Source organism: Danio rerio, chromosome 11 (assembly GCF_052040795.2).
Source record: "Danio rerio strain M-AB ecotype USA chromosome 11, GRCz13ab, whole genome shotgun sequence".
In the NCBI taxonomy this organism is placed as follows: Eukaryota; Metazoa; Chordata; class Actinopteri; order Cypriniformes; family Danionidae; genus Danio; species Danio rerio.
The window spans coordinates 37,720,815-37,747,086 of record NC_141031.1 but is presented as its reverse complement, the minus strand read 5'-3'; the positions used below and the strand labels follow the sequence as shown (position 1 = coordinate 37,747,086).

The following is a 26,272-nucleotide window of genomic DNA, read 5'->3' as shown; positions in this document are numbered from 1 at the left end:
GCTAATTGACCCAGCCGGGGCTTGAACAAGCAACCTTTTTGCTTTGAGGCGATTGTGTTACCCATTGTGCCACCGTGCTGCTCCTGAACATTATTGTTTATACTATTAATATTTAATAGTGTTAATAATATCTATTGATTTCAAATAATATATGATCGTAATATAATCAAAAATACTTGTAATTAGTGGTATAAAATATTTCTGACAAGAAAAACATAAAAATATATTGCATTATTCTTTTTACAAATTTTGTTATTGTTGTTTTTTATAAAATAATCATTACAACAATATATAATTAAATAATAAAGCATTTTACACTTAAGTTGAGGTCAAAATTATAAGCTTTCCTGAGTTATTAGCCCCCCTGTTTATTTTTTTCAACAGAGAGAAGATTTTTCCAACACATTTCTAAACATAATCGTTTTAATAACTCATTTTTAATAACTGATTTATTTTATCGTTGCCATGGTGACAGTAAATAATATTTGACTAGATATTTTTCAAGATACTGGTATTCAGATTAAAGTGACATTTAAAGGCTTAACTAAGTTAATTCGGTTAACAAGACAGGTTAGGTTAATTAGGAAAGTTATTGTATAACGATGGTTTGTTTTGCTGACTATCGAAAAAATATACCTTACAGTTGCTAATAATATTGACTTTAAAATGGTGTTAAAAAATGTAAAGCCGCTTTTATTCTAGCCAAAATAAAATAAATAAGACTTTCTCCAGAAGAAAAATATTATCAGACATACTGTGAAAATTTCCCTGCCCTGTTAAACATCATTTGAGAAATATTTAAAAAAGAAAAAAACAATTCAAAGGGGGGCTAATAATTCTGACTTCAACTAGAAATAAGAATAATTTCATTTCTTTGCATTTGCACTTTGTATTTATACTGTATTTATTTATTTAAGAATTATTATAAAACATTTCAGTTACATATAATTTATTTAAACGCTTTATAATTTTGTATAAATTTTAATATACAGCAATAAGATAAATATGCTAATACAAAAGTACAGATTTTTCTTAATAAAAATAATAACAGAATTGACAACAATAACAATTGACAACTAATATAGTCCTATACTATATAAAAATATGGTGAGTAAGGAAAGAAAAAGTATTCACCCCTTTCCTCAGAAAAATATTTCTGAAGGTGCGGTTGACTTGAAATTTTCAACAGATGTTGGTAACAACCAAAGAAATCCATATTTGCAAAGAAGACAAATCTAATTAGTTTACAAATTAAGTTATGTGCAGTAAATTTAAATGACACAGGGAAAAAGTACTAAACAAATGAAAAAAAGGAGGTGTAGAAAGGCAGTGAAAGACAGCAGCGGAAATCTCTCTGTAGTTCTTCAGCAACCCTCTGTCCTTGTTCAGTGTAAAAAAAATGTTAGCTGTTTCAGTCCAACATCTACATTAGCAGGAGGATGAAGATGAAACCAGGGTGAACATTTCAGCAAGAAAATGATCCAAAACACAGCCAAGGAAACTCCCAAATGCTTTCAGAGAAAGAAAATCAAGCTGTAGAATGGCCCAGCCAATACACCTGACTTAAATCCAATGGAAAATACAAAATACAGATCAAATTTAATACACGAGACCCACAGAACCAACAAGATTATTACACTCTGTTGAAGTCTGTGAAAACTCACACCTGAGCAAGTCATGTGACTTTATTCTCCATATGAGAGGTGTCTTTAAGCTCCCATAACCAAAAAGCCTTTTATATAAAGTATTAAATACATTTCAGTAGCTCAGCACTTTCTCCTTGTGTCATTTTTAGCTATTACACATATTTTGTTCAGGATATTATTTGTTTTGTTTTGTTATGTTTGTATTGTTTGGGTTTTTACCAATATCTGGTTCAATTTCATGTCAACAATCCTTAGAAATATTATTCCCAAAAAGAAAAATCATGATGTGTTCAATACTTATGTTCCCCACTGTATATATACTTTACATAATACAGTCATTTTAACTGATTATGATTAAACTCTATCACAAAGCATCATTACTAAATGGCTGTCATTAAGCAACTATCATTTCATTTTTCAAGGTGACCATATGTTAAATATGCATTTGCGGTGACAATGTAACCGTGGGCTTATCGTTGATACAGCGCTGACAATGACAGCCACAATTGATCAAGCGCAGCAGAAGCTTGGCTATTTTTAGCCTAATGCACACCAGAAATATTCTGGCCAATTAAAATCCCTCACAGAGGAGTGAGGCAGATGGTCACCGAGCCAAAAGAGAGAGTAATGTCACATCAGTTAACACCTCCATCTATATCAGCTCTTCATTTTAGCTCAGGGCAGCAGGTCAAACAGTTTTTTTTCTTTTCAAAATCATAATAAATTACAGAGGAGAGCTAGAAATTGGTTTCGGGTCAATGTAATAAAATACTCACCCACAACGCCTGAAGATTTTAGCAGCAGGTGAATGGAGTATGCAGACAGGCCAGCAACAACAGTAAGAAGAATTCTGAAAGACAAAAGAAATACAAATGTGTTATAGCAAAGACATTGGACTATTTCAATGTAGGGATGTCATTGGCCCATAAACATTTCTTGCTTATTGTCAAACTATTGCATAATTGTAACAAGAGTCAATTCAATTGTCCCCCCTCCCCTCTCCCCAGATGACCTGCACCTATGCTGCATCTTTACCTTCTGAGCCAGAGCATGCTTACGCCATCGATACCAGCTCTCGCTCAGCACAGTGAACGTTGCTTTAGTTATATTGTTTTTTATTATTTTAAGTCGTTTAAGATGCAGTGACATGCAGTCAAATATTTTGTGGAACAGATACAACACTTAACACCCGCCAACCTGGCAAATGCAGGTAGATTTCAGCTCTGGCGGGTAAGACAGCCGCTCCAGCTAGCCATTTTGGCTGATCGGATATAATTTTTAAATCGAAGTTTTCTTGAAGCAGGGTTTGACAATAAGGATGGCCAAATATGTGTGCAAATGTGATCTTAGAATGGAGAAGCAGCATGACTGACAAAAATAATGGTGTTTGCTCAAGCAAAAGAAAGCAGGTGAATACCTTATTAGAGGATGATTACTTGCGTGCACAGGTGATGTGATGCGCACGACTGTTAAAAAATGCACACGCTCCCGTTTACTTGCACGAAACAACTGTGTGTAAAGGAAACGCAACTGGTGCGATGCGATCGGTTCTCTTTGAAATGGATAAATAGACAAGTAGACAAGTAGACAAATAGACAAAAGCGATGCTCGTGTACCCACAGTACTGCTGCTTTCTAGAGCTCAAGATTGAAAAAAATTATATATATATATATATATATATATATATATATATATATATATATATATATATATACAGTCACTGCTTTCGTTTAAATTATTGTTTGAACAGATTATTAACAGGCCTAACATTAGCGTGTGCACGTGATCATCCTTTCATTATCACACATGGTATGTTTTTACCTGCTTTCTTTTGCTTGCAGTTATTTTTGTTAATATAGTTTAATTATCATCCTTTACAATAACATTGCTTTAATATGCGATTAACTCCCCCATTTATGTGTAGTAACTGCTGATCCGGGACCTTTAGCCAGGACAGATTACTGTGCATATTTTAGATACATGACTTAGATCTTTTTGAATGTCAATTTAAAAAAAAAGAAATGTTTTGTTGAATAAAACGTACATGTATGCTGCTATATTTAGCTTGTTTTGACACATTTAAAATGTGTGGCTAAGAAATAATTATTTCTTTTTGGTGTGGTCAGAAATAAATTTGTAAAGTTATGTGAGATAAAAGCTGATTGCAATGCGACACAACCCATTTGCTCATGCACGTCTTGCAAGCTCATACACAACACAGACAAAAAGTGAAATGAATGAGGAGGCATGTGGACAACACAACATCTAAATCAAGTCATTTTAGCTGGTCAAAGTCACATTTATTCATATAAAATATATTTTCCAAACATCAAAAGTGTGGCTAGTGAAAATGGCAAGCGACAAGTACTGTTGGAAATCTACAAGCCACAGTGGCTGGTGATCAAAAAAGTTAATGTCAAGCCCTGATTAGGAGGTTTGCTAAAGGTGGCAGCTGACGTGCAGCGAGAGGTTTGTATCTTTTATAAACTATGACAGTTCATGTTCATTGCAAGAACGGTGCTGGTTCGAGTCCTAGCTAGACCAGTTGGCATTTCTGTGTGGAGTCATGCGCTATAGGGGAACTGGCTGAACTACAATGGCTGTAGTGTTTGAGTGTGTGTGTAAATGCAAGAGTGTATTGGTGTTTTCGAGTACATACACATAAAACCCAAATGCTGGAGCCAGGATCACTTCCCAAAAGTCATTACAATTTAAACGTTATCTACACTTATGTTAGTCTGTTTTTTATTATTCCGAGGTTGCCATAATCCTAGACCAGGCCGTATCCTGAGCAGATTCTGTGGAAGTCATGAAAGAGTGGAGAGCATGAGACTGATTCCTGAAAGACTCTAGTGACAGACAAGTCTCCACATTGATCCTGGTGACCTACTCATGCCTGTAGCATCTCCACGATGGGAGTCCAGCATTTTTCAGCCCGCCTAGACTGCAGGTCTGTACAGGAAGTTTGGCCAAAGGAGAAATGGTTGTGCCAAACTAAGCCTGGTTTCTCTCAAGGTTTTTTCCTTCACTTTCATCATTTGGTGAAGTTTTGCCACTGTTACCACTGCCTTGCTTGGTTTGGGACTTGTGGAGCTGAGCATCGATGAATTTGCTCTTTAGTGTTTGGCCTTTCAGCAGTGAAAATTAAACCACATTGAACTGAACTAAACTGAACTTAAACTCTGAAAACTGGACTGACACAGTTTCAAATCACAAGAACTTCTGTGAATTGAATTGAATTATTGGGTTGCGGCTGGAAGGGCATCCGCTGCATAAAACATATGCCAGAATATAAGGGATTAAACTGAACGAAATGAATAATAATAATAACAATAATAATATTAATAATAAATTTATAATAATTTTAACAACAACAACAATAATAATAATAATAATATGAATAATATGAATAATATGAATAATATAAATAATGAGAATAAAAATACATGTCAAAATAAAAAGTGTATATAATAATAATATCTTTAAAATCATAAAAAACAGTATGAGGAAAGATTATAATAATAATAATAATAATAATAATAATAATAATAATAATAATAATAATAACAACAACAACAACAAAAACAATAATATTAATGATAATTTTATCTAGCAATTAAACAAATTTTGACTGTATATCTATATAATATATAAAAATACAGTCTCAGGCCCAATGATAAGAGTTGAAAAAAAGTTATATGGAAGATGGAAAAATACTAGAGAGTGTAATCACCGGCCGTTCACAGATAAACCATAAACGCAACGGCACCCTCCAGCTGCCAACATCTGGACAAACATCTCAAGCTGGGAAGCCGAAACACGCTCTACTGAATCTTTAGCCTGCATCCAAAAGTCCTGTTTAGTCCCATTGCCTAGTTCCAGAATGTCTTGGCATTTGTACTGACCAGGCTCAACCGTTCTCTGCCAAGCACTCGGTTTCAACTCAGCACTTTCTCACGTTTTCCCCCTTTCCTTCTTTTTTCCTAAATGACGTTTCAGGAGAAGTCAACGAGTGCAGTTCTGCTGGAAACACCAGGGCCCTGACTTAAACAGATATTCAGCATCAAATAAACCCTCCCCAGCTTTGACTAACATTCCAGTCATTTTTATAAAAGTGGAATACAACTAGTACAGCTAATCACCCGCGTTTAATAACAAATTACTCTAGAGGAGGGAGCATTACGGGATTAAAAAGCTTTGGAAAAATCTAAAAAGACTGAGACAGAACATGTGATTTGATCAGCAGCTGCAGTATATTAGTGGATGCAGCTGGCTTGAAGGAAGACACTATGCAATCAGTTTAGCATCTTATCACTTTCTGCAACTAATAATTGTGATTAGATATAAGTTTGTCCAAGCAAAGGACACAGTACAGTTCCTTATTTAGAAATAGCTCCAGTAAGACTTGCTTTGGTGTAAAAATGCATCATTTTCTTTAGCATTACATGCATTCTAAGAAAGAGATTTTTTTATTGCTTATTTATTTTAACCCATAATCCAACACGTACGTCAGTGCACAAATTAAGAGTTTTGACTATTAAGTAATAATTAAGTAGAATCATTGCATTGTACTGTGTTTTTTAATAAAGACAAATTCTCTTTAAAGCCAATACATTTAAAAATGTCTTCCTGTTGAAGTGTGGTTACAGAAAATTGAGGCTTTCAAAAATTATGATTCATATCAAATTAATTAAATTCATTTCTTAACTTAATTAATTATTTATTTATTAAATTAAATCAATTAATTCACTTAGATGGAATTTGAAAACAGCTGTGTTGCTAAGGCCATGTCCACACTAATATGCTTTCATTTAAATACGCATATTTTTCTCTCCGTTTTGACTTTCCATCCACACAGAGACTGTGTTTTTTTAGGAAACATATCTTTTTGAAAAGTGGATAAATTTGAAAATGCTGTTTTTATGTTGCAGTGTGGGCTATGAAAATGAATGCTTTCCAAAACTATGGCAAATTTTAGTCATGTGACTAATTCAACTAACATGGTGGATGACATTATAAAGCAGATATTTTAATAAAAATAATAATAATAATTAATAATGTATGTTTTGAAAGCTTTCTTAAAGATTAATGTCAGCTAAATACTCCATATTGCCTCTCTTTAAAGAACATGGAATGCTTACTGGGAGCTGTTGTTTAGTTTCCGACTAATTAAGACAATTTGCTGCGCCCTTTTAAAGAGATGGAAAGTAAATAAACGGCAGGTAAAACTGTCTGACATCTGAGCACATACGCAATACATGGACAAAAGCATTTTAGGTCTTTTTAGTGTGGATGAAGGCAAGAATTGAAAACAATAGTGTGGACATGGACCATTTTTTAGACGAAAACTAATTTATCCATTCATCCTGATTAGTGTAGATTTAGCTGGAATATTTTCGTGGAAACTGGAATATTGAGTAGTTTTTTTTTCCTCAGAATTCTAAAAACAGCTTTATTTGAAATGTAAATCTTCTGTAACATTCTAAAACTATACAGCCACGTTTAATTTATATAATCAAAATCTGAATAAATCTAAATAAAAAATTCCAAAATAAAAAACTTACTAACCCCAAAGTTTTAAAATGGTACTCTAACTAAAATATCTACACTACCTTACAAAAGTCTTGTCGTCGATCCCAGTTGTAAGAGCAACAAATAATAACCTAGTTGATCATTTGTGGCAGAAGGTTGTTTTTTTTGATGAATCATCTGTTGAATCAGCCTCCATATCAAAGTTCCTAAAAGCAAAAAAGATCAAGGTGCTCCAGGATAGGCCAGCCCAGTCACAAGATATAAACATTATTGAGCATATCTGGGGTAAGATGGAGGATACTTCATGATCAACTAGAAGTCAAGTTATTATTTGTTGTTGCTAAAATAGGCAACAAGACTTTTGTCAGGTAGTGTATATCCATATAAATTCATAATATACATTTTTGTCGTCATTGGTTATTTTCACCACTGGTATTTAACATTTCTGCATGTCAAGAGCCCAATCTCAATTGCTGTGAGGCTAAAATGGACCGAATCCTGCAATTTATTCGGAAGCATGTGTATGTGTTTCTCCATTTACTGAAGGGTTTTCACCTAAGTGGTTTCATAAGTTCTTATATTAATGGAAAAACACATCTATGGCAAACGGAAGAACAAGTGGAGGACTGTAAACACACTGTTAATTGACACTCCAGCAGAACTCCATCGCTGAAGCTATTACAGATGATTTTACTAGAGAATTTAAGAACATTTAATTAAGCACACTGCTACAGCAAAATATTATTTCAGACATCCATTTCATTTTTGTTGGCATGTCTAATTTGTATGACACTGTTATTGCTTCCACTGTCTCAAGACATGCCCCATAAACATGTCTGTAATTCCAGGAAGATGAAGTAAAATGCCTGTCCTTGAGCAATAACATTTCCTCATAAGCCACAGGAAGCCAAATTTCAAGGCAAAAGTTGAGGATTTGTTGCTTGTTGTAATCTCACACAAACAGCTGCTGAGATTTAATGAAGTCTTCAGCTATTTTTCATTTAGGTAACAATGTTCCAGATGTCTTTTACTAATAGTTATATGCTTATATTGAGTTGAATTAATTCTAAAATGCAAAGTGTTTTGGAGATACTGCACAAGACATTTATTTATACTGAAATTTCCGACTTCTCAACTCTGAAACACCACAAGAGACAAATGTGTGATAATAGGACAAAAAAATCCAACTCTCCTTTTAAACTCACGCTTGTAAAAAAGGAAATCTGCATGCTGTTTTGTTATGCTGTATATTCAAAGTTGTGTAATGCTGTGTTTTTCTGAGAGTTGTGGATCCACTCTTACCTTTAGGGGACTATTGTCATGATATGAAGTGACACAATAAATTCAAGCCCAAAGACAAATCTCAGCTCTCACAAAGGCAAAACCCAACATCTGTCCTCTACCTTCATCATACACCATATACAACATTCATCATCACAGATGTTGCCTTGAATAATGTATAATAGCATACACAAAATGCTCATCATTTAATTTAGATTTCAACTTCTCACTATAGCATAAAAGATTACACTTGCGATTTCAAATTGTGATCTGCACCATTGCTTTTAGCTGAGTATCATGAATTCATTTGAAATATCCGAAAGACAAAAGAAATGTAATACCCTTAATCTGCATTGTTCATGCGTCCAGCTCGTGATCAGGTGTTTTCCACTGATCGTAACAGCTCAGTTTACAGTGAATGCAGCAGACGCCGTTTCTGCTTGGAATGGGCATCACTTTTTCATATTTGCATAAGACTTCATTTCATTGCTTACTTGGTTCTGCTGATATACCAGCTCTAATACACAATTTTTAGAACTTTTAGAAAGATGGAACATTGAGTCCTTTGAAAAATTTATTCATTTATTTATTTTTAAATAGAAGTTTATTACATTATATATTACATTTTATATTATATATTACATTATTAGAAAAAAAAAGGTTTTTTTAAATATTTATTTGTGATTTTTTTCTCAAGCTTTAACAAAACATTTTGTTCAATCCGGGTTATAATGCCCCCCCTTTTTTTTTAAACCTTGCCACCGTAATGAATTAGCAAACAAATGAAATTAAAATGCAATTACAACAGGAATAGATAATAATATAGCAAAATGGAAAATAATAAATAAATAAATAAATAAATACATAAAAAATTAATTTTCCTTCGACTTAGTCTCTTTATTCATCAGGGGTCACCACAACTTACCCAGCATATGTTTTACACAGCGGATGCCCTTCTAGCTGCAACCCAGTAATGAGAAATATTGTGTCACTCTGCCACGCTTCCTTTATTTTTACCGTTGCTTCATTTTATTTATACTTTTTTTTCATCAGATATTATATCATTCATTCGTTCATTTTCTTGTCGGCTTAGTCCCTTTATTTATCCGGGGTTGCCACAGCAGAATGAACCCCCAACTTATCCAGCACGTTTTTACGCAGCGGATACCCTTCCAGCCGCAACCCATCTCTGGGAAAAGAAGTGGAGAATGCGGGCATCAATCCCGCTACCTCTTGCATGCTAATAATAATAATAATAATTCATTTTATTTATAATTGGGCCTTTCTAGATACCCAAGGTCGCCTTACAATAAGCATCAGCAGACATGCTAAACAAATTAAACATTACTAAAAACAATCATTGACCAAACAAGTTGAAACGCAATAGCGAATATAAAAGAACATAATAAAAACATGGTAAAAAAATTGTTAAGTAAAAGCGAGCACTCTACAATTTGAGCTAATTCCCCTCGGTCAAATATTGTATATTATATATTATTTTTATACATACTGTATATATATAGACAGTCAGTAATTCCTTGTTCTTATTCTGTTCTGTATGTATAGTCTTTTTATACAAATAAATCGAATTTTTAATTCTACCTATTTAACAGAACATTTTTATTTAACAGTGTTATAGAAATAATAATATAAATTTATGATTAAGATTATAATTGTTCAATATAATTTTTTAATGTTAAAGGTGCAGCAGATTGCTGAATAATTAAAAAATACAATGAGAAATGCTGCGTAACCTTTATGGATAAAAAAACATAAAAACTTTCTATGAAAAACACCAAATGTAATATGATTTTATAATGTGTTCTTTTTTTCCCTCAAAACTATAAAATTGTACATGTATTGTTGTTTGTTGTATTTATTGAAAATTATTTTATTGTAAAATTACATGAGGTATCCAGATTTTGCAAATTAATGTTTTGTTAATGACATTTGCAGTTAAATTACTGTTAAACCTAAATGTCCTTCCGCAGTGCCACAAGTGACAGATGTGGTATTTTGAAGTGTCAGCCACTGTATATAAACGATCCCAGTGTAATATTGTAATATTAAATAACAAAATTAAACTTTTATGCAATAAAATTACATGTTAAGTCGTGTTAAGGATTATTAAAAACTTGAATTATGTTTAATAACTTAGTAGGCGTTTTTAAAAAAGAAAAATGAGAATAATAATAAGCAGTTAAACCAACAAAAGAGCAACAACATCTAATATTTATGGTAGTATACTTTCGGGAAACTTACTGTTAACCATTTTTTGCTGTCTTTTTTCAACAAATGTGAGTCTCAACAAAGATATCACCATAACAGTCCCATAGCTCCTATAAATCTTATGAATTCATTCCCAAGAGCGGCACTATTACTGCAAAGAATATTAGCTTCATTATTAAACCGTGTCCAGGATTGATTTATGAGTAGCCTGAAGCCACAATCAGCACCAGAAAAACACTGTTCTCAAATCAGACAGGTACTACACACGAAGAAATGGGGAGTACAGAAAGTTCAAGTGTGCCAAAAATCGAGTCACACCAAACAGCTCAAACCCAAAGCCCTTTCAGAAAGGAAAATTAGAAATCCTCATTGCTCAAGCCAGATTAAAAGGGCAGACTGGTTTACATAAAGCATGTACAACCTAATCTTCGCCATCACAGCCTATGTTAAGTAGCACAGACTATAAGATCATAACTAGATGGCAGATTATTAGCTAACAAAAGTGATAAAGTGTGCCTATAGCGTGAACACAGAGCTCCTGTCCTGGTACGGCCCGCTCAGCTCTACTGAAACAAATCTCTCTGGCAATCTGACTTTTCTAATAAAGACTGCTTTACTGGAGGATTAATATCGCAGAAGGGAGGGGGAGTGGGGGCTATCCTGAAGGTTGGGACTTAACCCAGATCATAATAAGCAACAAACTTTAGCGAAAATGTGTCATTGACAACAACTATGAAACGCCAAAGAGATCAGCTAATGATTTTTGAATGCAGCAATTATTGTTTGTGAATGTGCAAGTTAGCTAATTCAGAAGCTAGCTTTACATATCTACTTTCCAACATCTCATATACGTCTAAATCAATCATACAGACTATAGCTATAGGTCATAAATAACATTTGAAATCCAATGACCTCAATAAATCAGTGTTTCTCAATCTGAAGGACCACCAACACTGCATGGTTTGGATGTCTCCTTTGTCTGTTACACCCATTACAGTTCTTTCAGTCTCTGCTAATGAGCTGATGATCTGAATCAGGTGTGTTTGGTTAAGGAGACATGGAAAATGTGCAGACCTGGTGATCCTTTTGGAACATGGTTGAGAAACACTGCTATAAATAATACCATTCAGTTACATTATGGTTTATGGGTTCTGTACGATTTTTTAAAAAGTTTTCAAAATAAGTCTCTGGTCACTAAGGCTTATTTATTTTTATTAAAAGACCAATAAAAGTAATATTGTAAAATATATCAGTTAAAATAGCTGTTTTAATGTTGTTTTAATTAAATTTAATTTAATTGAAAGCTGTTTTAATTGAATACACTTTAATGTCATTTATTTATTTATTTATTTATTTATTTATTAGGGTATTATTAAAGGGTGTGTATGGTAAAATTGCCTAAATATGCATTCATTAAATTTACAGTAATATATATATATAGTATACTGGTTTAATAGCATAATGGGATTTCCATTGGAATATAAATGCACACCATGATAAACTCCTTACAATACAGTCAACAGGAACTACAATGACTTGTAGTGATAAAAAACTACTCTACCTGACAAAAGTCTTGTCATCGATCCCAGTTGTAAGACCAACAAATAATAACTTGACTTTTAGTTGATCATTTGGAAAAGTGGCAGAAGGTCAAGGTGCTCCAGGACTGGCCAGACCAGTCACCAGACATGAACATTATTGAGCATGTCTGGAGTAAGATGAAGGAGGAAGTATTGAAGATGAATACAAAGAATCTAGATGAACTCTGGGAGTCCTGCAAGAACGCTTTCTTTGCCTTTTCAGATGACTTTATTAATAATGTATTTATTTTGTATTACATATTTATTTTGGTAAAATAAGTCTAGAGGTCTTTGCCTTTCATATAGGCCACTTCTAATACCAAATGATTAACCAGAAGTCAAGTTATTGTTTGTTGTTCCTAAAACTTGAATAGACGACAAGACTTTTGTCAGGTAGTGTAAGAATAATACAGGAGAATTTATGATACTAATGTTTTCCTGCAAAGTGGTTTATGATGGTAATAATTGCACAATGGTTTTATTAATTCTAGGTGGTCTGCATTATCTGATATCCAATTCCAGCACAAATACAACATGTGGAGTTTTACTTAAAAGTGTAACTTACACAAAGAGGACAATGCCTGTGTTGGCCATGGCATACGCTAATCCCAGAATTCCACTTCCCATGATGGCATTCCCCAAGTTGAAGACGGACATCCCAAAAGAAGTCTTTCCCTCAAACTAAATAAGCAGAAAAAAAGGATTGTTAGTGTAGTCATTCATAGCTGAAACAATTCATAACATGCTTCCAGTCACTTTAATAGAATAGTAATTCAGAATTTTCTGGTCTTAAATAAATTTGTAAATAAAAAACTATACATTGTTTATGTAAAAAAAATCTTTTTAAAATTATTTTATTTGGAAATTCACCAACTAATTGAATGTCTTTTAGTACTTTCCCAACACAATGTGTCAAATTATTAAGTGTCTTATAAATAAAACGTTTATATATAAATATAAACATTCAGAGAGCATTCGGAAATAATGTTTCTGGACACAAAAGAAGATATTTTGAAGTATGCTGGAAAAAGGTAGCAATTGATATTGATAGTGGGGATAAAAACACTATGAAAGCCAATGGCTACCTCATTCTGTTGTAAAGTGGATCTAAATGCAGTTTATTAAAGACAAGGTCATACAGGCAATAGTCAGTAACAGTAGCAAAACAATATCACAAGGGTAATCCAATAATTGTGGTCAAAATACAGGTGAGAGGTCAGACTGGGGGTCATTGGATCAAAACAAGGAACAAGGCAAGAATCAAAAACGGGAAAATCAAACAAGGAAAATGCTTCGCAATGTTCGCAATGAATCAAGACTCAGCCGAGTGTGGGTGAAAGTGGCGTGTATAAATAGTCCTTGTAATCAATGTAAATAAGCAGCAGCTGTGTCTTTGTTTGAATGTCCAGATTATTGTCTGCTGTTGCAGAAGTTGATGTACACAAAGAGTTCTGGGAGTTGTGGTTTGGTGAAATTTAATGTCCAATGGAGAAAACACCAATGGCGATTACAAGAGACTACAGGAAGTAATCCCCAGCAGAGACAACACCACTGGCAATCACAACACTTTTCAACATTCTTTAAAATGTTTTTGTGTTGTGTTCAGATTTGATACAGCTGAATGTTCTTAGAATGTTCAAAATGCCATTTTTTTTCTAATTGCAGAAATTTTATAATCGAACAATAAACAACAAAAGAAACTCAAACTGGTTTGGAACAAGTGGAGGTTGAGTACATAATAACATAATTAATTTTTTGGGTAAACTATCCCTTCAATAGGAATGTTACATTAAAAATTTTAGAACATATCTCGTGAACTGGCTGTAAAAAAATCACTACATGTAATTAAAGCTCAACTTACATCTGTGAAACGAGGGGTTTTCTTGTCATCTGCGTTGGAAAGGAATTCTGAGCTTTCCACCAGGTTTGCTTCAACATTACCTGCAGTTCTGTCAGTACTAAAAGACACAGATAAAAACAATTAGATTGACTATGGATACGGGATTGCAACATCAATGGAAACAATCACCTACATTAAAATCAATTGTTCATTTTTTTAATTAACTAGCACTTCAAAGACCGCAAAACATATACTCAGGGTGGGCACTTTAAAAATAGATGCAGGATGTGTTGTGGCAAAATAAAACCCTTTTGTCTGCTAATGATTCCTCTCTCTGCATGACGTACCTGGCATTTTCAGTGCTATTTGGTACAAGTTCCCTACAGAGCAGTGTAGGAGCAGCGTCCACGAAAGCGTAAGAGACAGGGAAATCACAATGAGCACACCCTTACATAAACACACAATTGAATGTAGACACACTCTAACAGGAACATTTCCAGCCTAGGCTTATTGAAAATACATGCCTCAGCCTACATTTTTACCAAACAAAAAATAAATGGCTGCATGTTTCCAATTCCAAATCCACTAGAGGGATCTTTGTACATTTATACGAATCTGAAATAAGTTACTTAAGGCCTCTGTATATTTGTTTGATTGCAAAAAATTAATTCTAAAAGGTTGATGAAGATATACTGTTTTCGAGCATTCAGACACTCCCGCGCTGCAGGAAGCGGAGTTGTCCATGCGTCACTTTGCTCGTGTGCAATGTTGCACAACAACGATGGTGGCTTTGGAAGAAGAAAAGTTCCATAAACATCTGATCTGCTCTGTAAAAACCAGCTCTGGTACTTGACTCACCAGTGTGTTGATGTTGTTGCTCTTCCTCTCCATCTGACCTTCGTGTAACAAGAAACAAATCATGGGTGGAAGTAAACGCACACCAAAGTAGGCGGAGTTCCAGAACACACCCACCGATTGCGTAAATTCAATGGACCAATGGTAGCTCAGAGGTTTTTGGGAGTCAAAATGCAACCCCCCTAAAAGTTTGCTTTGGTGAGCGGTTTCAAACTGCCAAAAGGAACTCAAAAAGCACTTCGCTTTGGCCTTATTTTGTTTGAAATGAAAAATTTTTAGTTCTTTTTTGATTTTGAGGGTGTGTTTTGTTGTATGCTTTAGATGCTTTAGCACTTGTCATATAGATCACTTAGAAAACTGCACTTCAACCACAGTTTTACCCTGATTTTGCTTTGCTATTTTTTATTTTGTGGAACTGTGTTTCACCAGACTCGAATAGATTGTTCTCCATCACAAGTACAACAAAGTTAGCTACAGAGCAAACTGACCACGCAAGAAAAGATCTATTCAAATACATAGGTGTGTCGAACATTTTCATTTACATAATATGGACATAGTTAAGGTGTTTTATACTTTTCATATGGTCTTGTTCAAAGAACTGCATGAAATGATCCTTCAATAATATGTGTCTGTGAAAAGAAACAAAAGTTGTTGGTGACATACTGCCTTGTAGCATTCATTTTAAACAGAAACTACAGTCAAACGTATGTCAAAGTATCTTTTAGCGGTTTCAAAAGAAAAAATAGGCTGAAGAATGTATTTTCAATGAGCCTCGGTTGAGCAATTCAGTTTCTCAGGGTAAACGCGGGGGATTCTTCTACATGCAGGGTAGTTTTATTTTTCATATTAAAGATGTTTCTTCAACTATGAATTTTTGGCATTGTGCAGAAAAAATCATTGCATTCTCACTAGATTTTTTAAATGATTACATTAACTTGATTAGCAGCAACAGTTGTAGTTAATAGATCATTTAATTAAAGGCAAATATATACACATTTCAATATTTAAATTTTTGCATAATTCACTGAAATGGTTTTAACGTTTTCAAGAGTTCACACTTAGCTGATGATTGATAATAAAGCATGTTGTGCATGCTGTCCCGGGAGAGAGCCCTGAGCTCAGAATATTCTCGAGCCTGGGGCTCCCCCCCCATTTGAAGGGCGAGTGGGGAGTTTGAGCTCAGGTAGGTCTGGAGAACTTCCCGGCTTGTGAATGTGTTAGGAATAGCTGAGATATAGCTGGCTAAGAGATCGTCTTAAGATGCCACTTTGGATTAGTCAATTTACTTATGATGTACGTCTTTGTACGGTGGGAGGATATCGGGGAACCCGGAGAAAACCCATGCGAGCATGCAAACTCCGCACAAAAACACCAACTGTCCTGGTGAGGGCTCGAACCAGTGGCGTTCATGCTGTGAGGCAACAGTGCTAATCACTAGGCTGGCATGCCGCCGTATCAGGAGAAGAGGGGGGAGTAGGGGTGGAAGTGGGGATTCTTCAAGACGAAGATGATTAAAGTGGAAAACTCTGGTTATTTATAGTGAGTCAGTATTCATCTGATTGGCGCAATATGCTGAGCTGATGCAGGACCAGCCTTGATCAATCATAAGCATGTGATCCTCTCGAAATTAGTTTATAAATAAATCAAGAGCCATTAAAAATGACAAATTGATACTGTCAAACGTTTTAACAAAAACTGAAAGTTAATCTTTGGCTGAATATACTGTATACCATTTAGATGATGATGTTTTAATGCATCACAAGCTATGCCCATTGTGTTGTTAGTGATTTACATATTTTAAGACTGAATGCCTGGTACTGTAAAAAAAATTGGTAAAACATATTTAACTTTTATTCCAACAGCCAAAAATAAAAAATGTTAGGTTATAAAAATATAGTTGTCAAATAACTGTTCTTGTACTGTAGCTGAAGAAACACCATGTTAATCTGCACTAAAACCTCCACACAATCACAGACACATTAGTTTTAAAAACAGTTGTATAGTAAGAGCATAACATCCGTGCTACAGAATGTGCCCAGTGATATCTGAAAACTGTGCTGCTCAGTGACATTTACAACTGTGATGACAGACAAGCTTCACCTTATTAGATGACATGACTGGATGCTTTAATTTTAGCTGGAGGATACTGCAAAAACACACACTAATGTTCATACACACGGTTTATATGCACTAACAAAAGCTTAAATCCCCTCTACAACTCATTTAATGACCAAATACTAAAGCTTAAACCACCAACTGAAACTCTAAAATGTTACTTAAACTAAACACATTGGATGTCTGCCAATAAACCAGTCTTAACTAAGCAGACAAGATAGTGCACCCTTGAGCGCATACTTACTGAGCTGCATCTTCTGATTGGCTTTTTATTGCAGTCGCAGTCGTCTCCTCGCCAGCTTCATGCCCCTTCCCGTTGGGGATAGTGTTTAACTCGGCAGGTTCCATGATTTCAGAGCAATTATTCGGAATCTTCAAGTGTGCTTGTGCGAGGCAGGAATTTCTGGAAAAACTTTGTTGGTCCCTTGTTTCCCTACAAAAGGAAGATGCAAAAGACAGTTTTAAATCACAGCTTGTTTAAAGGTAAATAGAAATAAACAATTTTTTACACGTTAGTATCAATATGTTAGTCTTCAAGGATATCTATAAGCTAGTGTGGTACAAAACAATGACAAAATTCCCATTTAGAAGATAAAACCGATACTGTAAACATGTAAAGTTTGTCGTTTCTCATTTTACCCTAAATGGATCAACAGTTTTTATTCACGTCACCTCATACTTCGGTTTCTCATCAAATCTTGACCAATGAAATGCTCTCTAGTGTCTGACAAGCTCCTTCCCTTCAATTCTTATTTGCTTTTTATTCGATGCACTTGAGCTCATCCACTCTCTTTAGCCCCTTCACACAGAGATTCCGGTAAATATTCAGAAAATTTCCAGAACGACTTTATCTGTAATTTCAAAAAAGCGCGGTTCTCACAGGCAGAACATTCTTCATTTTTTTTTTGTACCAGAAAACCAAAAATACTGGTAAATTCTGCCATAATTGACCGGAAATGGCCTCTAAACGGCTATGCTTGTATTTGTAAACATAATAGAGGTCAGGCTTTTGTTGATGGGTTCACTTTTAACATTCATGCAGCTTCTTTGTCGCAGAGACATCCAAAATACAGAAGCACGAACCGCAGCTAAATATTTACACATTTGACTACATTACAAATTCTGTGGATGGATAAGTATTGTGAACAACTTTGATGAAAACATATGGAGGAACACTTTCGCAAGTCGAGATGTTCATAAAATGTGTGTGCTGGCTCTCACTGAAGCACTACTTCACATGCACACGCTTCAAGCAACTGAAGCAGAGCTTGAAGGTAAACAAACAATGGGTTATCATAAGCATTTTATCGATCATGTTTTACAGTTAAAAAGGAACATAGAAACGTTATCTGACTAACATTCATTAATTCATTTTCTTGTCGGCTTAGTTTCTTTATTAATCCGGGGTCACCACAGCAGAATGAACCGCCAACGTTTTTACGCAGGTGATGCCCTTCCTGCCGCAACCCATCTCTGGAAAACATACACACACACACTCAACTGTCACACACTCACTTCGAACAATTTAGCCTACCCAATTCTATCTGACTAACATCTAGCAGCTAAATATGTCTGGAAAAATATTCAATATTTATTTTCTAAATGTAAATGCGCTCTTTCCGGCAATGTTACTTAGGCGTCCACATAGAGCAACATTCCGGCAAATTACTGGTAATGTTACAACTCTCTTTGGAAAATTGCTGGAACAAATTTACCGGAAAAGTCTGTATGTGTGAAAGGGGCTATTGACAGAGCTGTGATACAACAAAACACTATTGGCTATTTTTAAAAGGGGGGGGAGCTACTTTATGTCCCACCTCCTCTTTGTTTTTCAGTTGAGATTACGTCAAACACTGAATAAAAAAATGCACATTTCAAAGCACTTCACAGGACCTTCAAAGATTTGGTGGGTTAATCTTAAATGGAGAAGGTAATTTTTATGCAAAAAGACCCTGAAAAAGGATAGATGCCTCACTAAAGACTGAAACACACTGAATGTTAGGAACACAAGCTACACAAGCTTTTTTTTCCTTACAAGATTTTTACTTTGTTGAGTTCCAAAATGTCAGAAATTGTCATGAAACATACATGTGATTGTATTTTCTTACCAACTAAGACATGCAATGTGCTTTTCGAGTATACTGCATGTCTTAGCTGGTAAGAAAATATAATCATGTTTTGAATGAATTCAATGTCAATCTTATTGTTTTATCTCCACCAATGTTTTCTATTGGAGTTGTTATAACAAACTTACCGACCATATTTCACTCACAATGAGAATTCTGTTAATTCAATCACATGCAAATAATAAATAAAATAACCATGTTTTTATTAATTAAATGCTTATTATAAAATAAATATTTTTCCATTTTGGTGGCACGGTGGCTCAATGGTTAGCACTATCGCCTCACAGCAAGAAGGTCACTGGTTTGAGTCACGGGTGATCCAGTAGGCATTTCTGAGTGGAGTTTGCATGTTCTCCCCGTGTTTGTGTGAGTTTCCTCCATGTGCTCCGGTTTCCCCCACAGTCCAAAGTCATGCGCTATAGGTGAATTGAATAAACTAAATTGGCCGTAGTGTGAATGAGTGTGAATGGATTGCACTGAGTTGCAGATGGAAGGGTATCCACTGCGTAAAACATATGCTGGTAAAGTTGGCAGTTCATTCTGCTGTGGCGACCTCTGAAATAGAGACTAAGCCAAAGGAAAATGAATGAATGAATAATTGTCCATTTTGATATCATGGTTTGATTAAAAAATTAGTTTAAACAAAAGTATTATCAAAATTGCCACCTGAAGTGCTATAGCATGCATTAATGCAAAGGAGATCAGCCAAACACTGGATAAAGATTTGAAGTACACTTTGAAAGACTATCCATTGACTAGCATACACAATTAAGTCAATTTTGGGCTAGAGGATACAAGCATTCAAAAGCAACTATCATCCCTTGAGTACTGACATTTGTTAGAGTAGCACAACAAGGGTGTCATGTGTTGCAAGCAAAGTGTGTCAGAACCAAATCTGAATGACAGCCTGACAAAACCTGAACTTTCTAAAACAACAGGCTTTAATAGGCCTTGCAGACTAAGAACTTCCTCTATGTCTCTCTGTATTACTCTCATGTTTTCCTCCCTTCTTGCATGACAAAATAGCTCCACCAAAACCTCCGCCACCATTAAATGAACTCTGCAAAACAAGTGGTAACCTTTCACACCGCCAGCGTCCAGCTGAATAAGTCATCACTTTTCTGACTCTACTGAAAGCTGTTGTTCTCGCTTCTCTCCTTTCTCTATATGGCTCCTGATGTCTGTATAGCTGTTTTTGTGGTCTCTTCCTGCCTGCTTTGGTGCCTGACACCCTGTGGCTACTTATGATGGACCTGTTGGAGTGCTAAGTCCTGAAAGCACAAGCTGACATGTGTCTCCAGGCCCCCTGGTATTCTCAATCCTGGTCTGAAAGGACAGAACCCAAGTATCCGATAGCTACAAAGCATAAACAGAAGTAGATGGGGGGAAAGGAGGGGAGGGAACCTACACTCCAAACCAGCGGGTCCATTGAGGAAGGCCATGAAAGCCAGCAGAACCAGCTATGACCAGCTCAGAACCAGTTCTGTCCCTCTTTGTCCATTCATCTCGCTTTTTTCCCCATTCCTTTGCTTTTAATTAGGAGAAGCTTAACATAACAGTCATGCTCTCTTCATGCTCGAAACTCTAGGCTGGCATAACCTCAAGTTCTCCCTTCGTCAAGCTCCTTTTCTACGCCCTGCAAACGTGAAATAATATAGTAGTTAAAAAAACGAATCGGTGTGGGAAGATAAACTCTGGTTCATCCAATGAGATGCCACGTTACTCGGCTTGCTGCACAGCCATGTGGTTGGGCAGCAAAGCGCGGTACGCAATTGTGCATGCTGTGTGGTTTCCTGGGAACAGGGTTGGAGGAACAGAAGAGTGATTGTGCCAAGCGTCATTATACCAGTGGGGCCTCCTCGGCTCAAACTCGCCAGGGCACTCGAAGGGCTGAAAAGGTAATTCATCGAGCCTCCTGATTGAAAAAAACGGTCAACCTTAAATTCGGGAATGGCTCATGAAATAGGAAGTGGACCTATGATGGGGGCAGAGGTTTCTGCCAAGATGCTGAATGGAGAACCAGTCTGTCCTTCATGCATTCTGCTAATCAGACAGACATTGGTCTGGCTTTAACAAACAGACAGTGACACGTGATTGGCTGGAGGAGTTCAAGGCTTTTGGGCGGAGTCAATTGAGTTAACCTCAGCAGGTCCCATTGTGGCATATCCAAACGCATAATAGCAGCTCCATTCGCGCTATGCCTGAACGTGCGACGACTTTCAGCCGAGGCTGAAAAACAAACACAGAATTTGTTTTCATTCTGCGCCGATGTCTGGCAACACACTGGGGATGAAATTGCTTTGCCAACTAGGTCATAGCTTAAGTTTCTTGAATAATGAGAAGTTTATTCGTGGATTAAACACTCTGTCTGCTCATCTAAAAATGCTAGTTCAGACTCACGCTTTCAGAAAGCTACCACCTCTCTTATGACGCAACAATGTCCCACCTTCTCAAAACGAGGCACTAATCTGTTCTCATTATGTCTGCATGGCATCAAGCAGTCACATGCAAAAGAGCATGAACGGTACATTTGTTGCGGTGTGATGCAGTGTTGTCAGGATCTGATTTAGCTCTGTGCCTGTGAAAAGCACTTATTAGAAGTGCTGCAGAGACACATCAATGTTCATTAAAAACAGCCTTCGAATGTGTTTAAAGTGTCCATGAATTACTGTTATTAGGAGTGTTTCATCCCTCTTTGTCATGGGATTTAACACCAGCGAAAATGCAAGAATAGGAGGAATTCACTGAGAATGGATTAGAGAAGTGGTGGAAAGAAGCTGAACACAGATAGACGATCGAGAGGAATTAAATGTGTTTCATTTAAAATTGCGAGAGCTAAAATTAAAAGGTTGGTCACCAGGGTTTTGCTTTATAGTTAGTGACGTGGTCAGAGTATCGATCTGGTAGATTATTCTTAGAGGTTGGTAGGTGGTTATGAAAAAAGTTAACTTAAAAAGATTGTTGAAGAGGACTCAAAACTGAACATTTCATCTCAATTTAATCACGCTCAAGAGGCACTAAACTTTGAAGAATTTCTTTCTTCAGTACAAAACTATATTTTGAAGAATCTTGGTCAGTGACATTCATAGTAGGAACTAAAAATACTGTGGGACTATGGAATGATTTTTTGAGCAACATTCTTCAGTATAGAATTTTGTGTTCAACAGAAAAAGACAAACTAGGCTCATTCTGAATACGTAGCCCTATATACATTTCTGGATATCACAAATTATGTAGCAGAGCTATGTATGGCTGCATTTCCTCTTTAAAACAAACGATACAGGGCGATATGTCACCATTCCTTTTCTCACTTACCAGCTGACCGCTTAGCTGCATGTGGATGGCTTTTCCAATGTTACCAGTTTGTCTAGTTAGCTCTGTATGTCGGTGGACTTGAGATGCAGAGCGGAGTTGGCTGCGACGATAGTATTTTCAGTCTGGTGAAGGACAGTCCCACAAAGCAGGTAGGACAAAAACACAAGCTAAAAAAATAAAATAAACAAGAAAATAATGGGGTGAGGGTGTAGTAAAATCTGAAAACATGGTAAAATTAGGCGAGGGCTTTAGGGAAGAGGCTGAGTGAATCAATTGGGGCTTTTGAAAAGACTATTGCTTTGGTTTAAGGAAGGGGGAAGGTGGGGGGAACGGTCGGTTAGTCAGTCAGTCAGTCAGTCAGTCAGTCAGTCAGTCAGTTAGTTAGTCGACAGTGGCCTCTGGTGGATTTTCGCAAGAACAACAGGCAGTAATGGCACTCGCAAGAGAAATTCGAGATCTGAAAAAGCATACACAGCTGCCTCCTGCAAAAAAAGCTGCAAAAAAAGTGGCTCTAGGGTTGTAATTTACATAGGAGGGAGAAATGTTTATGAGTACGTTATTAGAATGAGCCTGGGTTGTCAGTTTTGGTTGATCTACCCTTTAAATCGACAAATAAATACATTTCAACAAGTTTTAGAGTTATTTAGTAATAGTTCCACATATTCTTGAATGTTCACTTAACATTTGTTACTTCTTGTTACTTTAGCATTCATTATTTTTAACAATCTGGAGACTTTGATCAACAGAAAGTTCAAAATAACACAGCATTACATTATATATATTATATTATTAATGGTTAGAGAGTTGGACTTGGGATCCAAAGGTTTTTGTAGGTTCGAGTCCCAGCACCAGCAGGGATTGCTGGTAGAGAGAAAGAATAAATATTCACCCTAATATCATGGGTGCATGCAAGGTCAAAAAACACATTCATTGTATTATAATATGCATTTATTTTTACCTAATAATCCTCCACCACGGCTTATCAATATTGTTGTAGTCAGAGTGCAGAGTGTATGTGTGATCTAATGCAGGAGTGCATTAAAGCCATGCAATCAAACACCAGCATGTTGCTCTTTTCTTAACTATATGTAAAAAACAATGACACACATTCAGTATTAATCCACACAGCAGCAAAAGCTGAACTATTTTGAAACTTGACCGCCACACTTGTAAGCAGATGGTGGTCATAGGAATGACAAACAACAATGGATCGCGAGCTCACAGTCGCATTTAAATCCGTAAAGAAATCATGTTCTCTACATGGTTTTAGACTCGAAATGTGAAAATAAAGAGTTAACCAGATACAGTACAAGCCACGTGGAGCAGTTACAAGCTACAAAACACAATTAAACATACATTTTACAAGCTAGAGAAAACAAGGACGCAACCATTTTAATCTCACTTAAGTTACTTACATTTGTGAAATAGAGGAAGGAACTAATCCATGAACTGTGTACTGTAAAGTTCCTGTCAAGCTCTGATAAAGTCCCATTGATCAATAGTCTTTTCTTATCCTTCCTTTAACAAACGGCTGACAAATCCCCTGTTTTAAGCATGTAGATTGTTGAAGCACTTGTCAGAAAAATGATGGGAACACAGCACAAGGCTGGGGCTATAATGCTGACGTATTTTTGCTCAAATTTACTTTAACCACTAACTCTTCACAACTTCATCTTTGGGTGGGGAAAGTAACATTACCTTTCCCCTCACACTTCAGAGCACAGTGTCTTTGCGACTTGATTCAACTGGGATCTGCTTCAGTGTTTGTCTTCCTCTTTTTTTTTGCTACAGTGTTTGTCTTCTTTCTTCCTGTTCTGTATCGACTTCACGGCTAAAGATTCGTTACCCCGACAATTCATTTAAACCACTCTGAGTCTACTCTTTTATAGATGAATCAATAGTTTTAAACACGATGCATTTTCAGGTTTAAGCCTTAGCTGGATATTTCACCTCACTTAGAGCTGGGTTACACACTGCATGGAAGGTCATTTAAAAAAAAACATAATAGGGGCTTGGCAGAATAAATATAATCATTTCATAATAATAAATCCTACTCAGTCCAAACCTTTGAAGGTTTGGTGTAGGACATTAGGATCCCCATAACAAACTGACTGATTTTGAAAAATATGTTGTGCACCTACGTTTAATAACGTAAACAGTAAGCAGAACATATCTCCTCGTGACATTAAGACAGTGCTAAATTTAAACACATGCAGCATAACTTTCTTGGGTGAAACGGCCGTAATCTTACCTAAACAATGTTCATATAATTAACTCACTGACTCCATAACCACAGAATCCATTTACATAAGTTACCTACTATACAAATTGAGATAAAAATGGAGATGCAGAGAGAAAAATCTGGCACTGGCACAACACAGCGAGAGCAGTGATACAGCTGATGCAACTCCCCAGCATCAGTGACGTGTGCAGAGCTGCTTCAGGACGTCACTCGGTCCAGGGGTTTACACTGTGCTGGAATGATCGCCCTCAGCTTTCAGATGTGCGTGAGCTGTGGGTTGTGTACGTGGCTTGGTGTCGTGCTCTTTTAAATGATCCCTGCTGTCTGATTACTTACAGACATAGCAGCTGCACGTACGTGTACCTGGCTGGCACACACTTACACACCTCTGCTGTTTACTTCATTAAATCTGCACCGTAATATCCAGGCTAATTGCAGACTCAAACAGCCCCAGGTCTTTAATTAACTGATGAAAGGATTTGGAAACTGCTGTGAACAACTCTCTATGTTCTCCGTACCATCTGGATTATAATCTCAGATTAACTCTATTCTGACAGATTCATCACATTCCAAGAAATATGATTGAGGTTATTGCTAAAAATAAATGATGTGTGTTTTGTTTTTGCTTCATGTACTGGTTACAGGGAGAAAAAATCTATATACAATTAAAAATCTAAATTATTAGCTCTCCAATTTTTTTTTCCATTTTAAAATATTTCCTAAATGATCTTTAAAAGAGCAAGACATTTTTCACAGTATTTCCTATAATATTTTTTTTTTTCTGGAGAAAGTCTTATTTGTTTTTTTTTTTCGGCAAGAAATAAATTTTTTAAGAAACAATTTAGGGTCAATAATATTAGTCCTCTTCAACTGTATATCAGACAAAATTAGGGCAAAAAAGTAGGCCAGTTGGTTGTTTTTATTGGTCAATGATATACTATTAAATATGAGTAAATGATAACAGAGTTTTCGTTCTGTGCTTTTTAAAAAAAACTATTGGTTGGGTTTAGGGAAGGAAGTGGGTGAGTCAGTCGATCGGTCAGTCATTCAGCCAGTCAAACAGTCAGTGGAAAGCTGCCTCTGGTGGATTTACGAGAGAACAACAGGCGCGAATGGCACTCGCGAGAGAAATTTGAAATCTCAAAATGCGTGCACAGCGGTGGATTTATGAAAACAAAAACTGCAAAAAAATAAAAATAAATAATGTACCTCCTGGGACGTATTTAATGGTCTCCAGAAATGTATATAGAGGTACATATTCAGAATGAACCTGGGTTACATGTTGTTTAAATAGCAATGGTCATGCTGGTCTAGAAAGGAGGTGTGTTAAGGCGCGTTGCTATTTTGAGAAAATTAAATAGACAGTGCCATTGACCAACAAAAAGCTGGTCTAAAGTCCAGCACAGAGCGTGTTAATTATGTGCCTATGCAGGTTTAAATGCTTACACATGCTTATTACACACAGGATGTACAGCAATACACAAATATCTTTACATATGAAAAAATGAAAA

General features: G+C 35.9%; 1 protein-coding gene across 1 annotated transcript in view; it reads right to left on the bottom strand.

The window, feature by feature from the left end:
* The window catches only part of slc38a3a (solute carrier family 38 member 3a), a 53,722-nt gene that overhangs the window by 3,402 nt on the left and 24,048 nt on the right, over nt 1-26,272 (bottom strand). The window contains 4 exon segments of the mRNA NM_001098765.1: nt 2,423-2,496; nt 12,834-12,949; nt 14,130-14,226; nt 17,323-17,511. Coding sequence (NP_001092235.1) covers nt 2,423-2,496; nt 12,834-12,949; nt 14,130-14,226; nt 17,323-17,426 — 391 coding nt within the window. The 5' untranslated portion in view covers nt 17,427-17,511.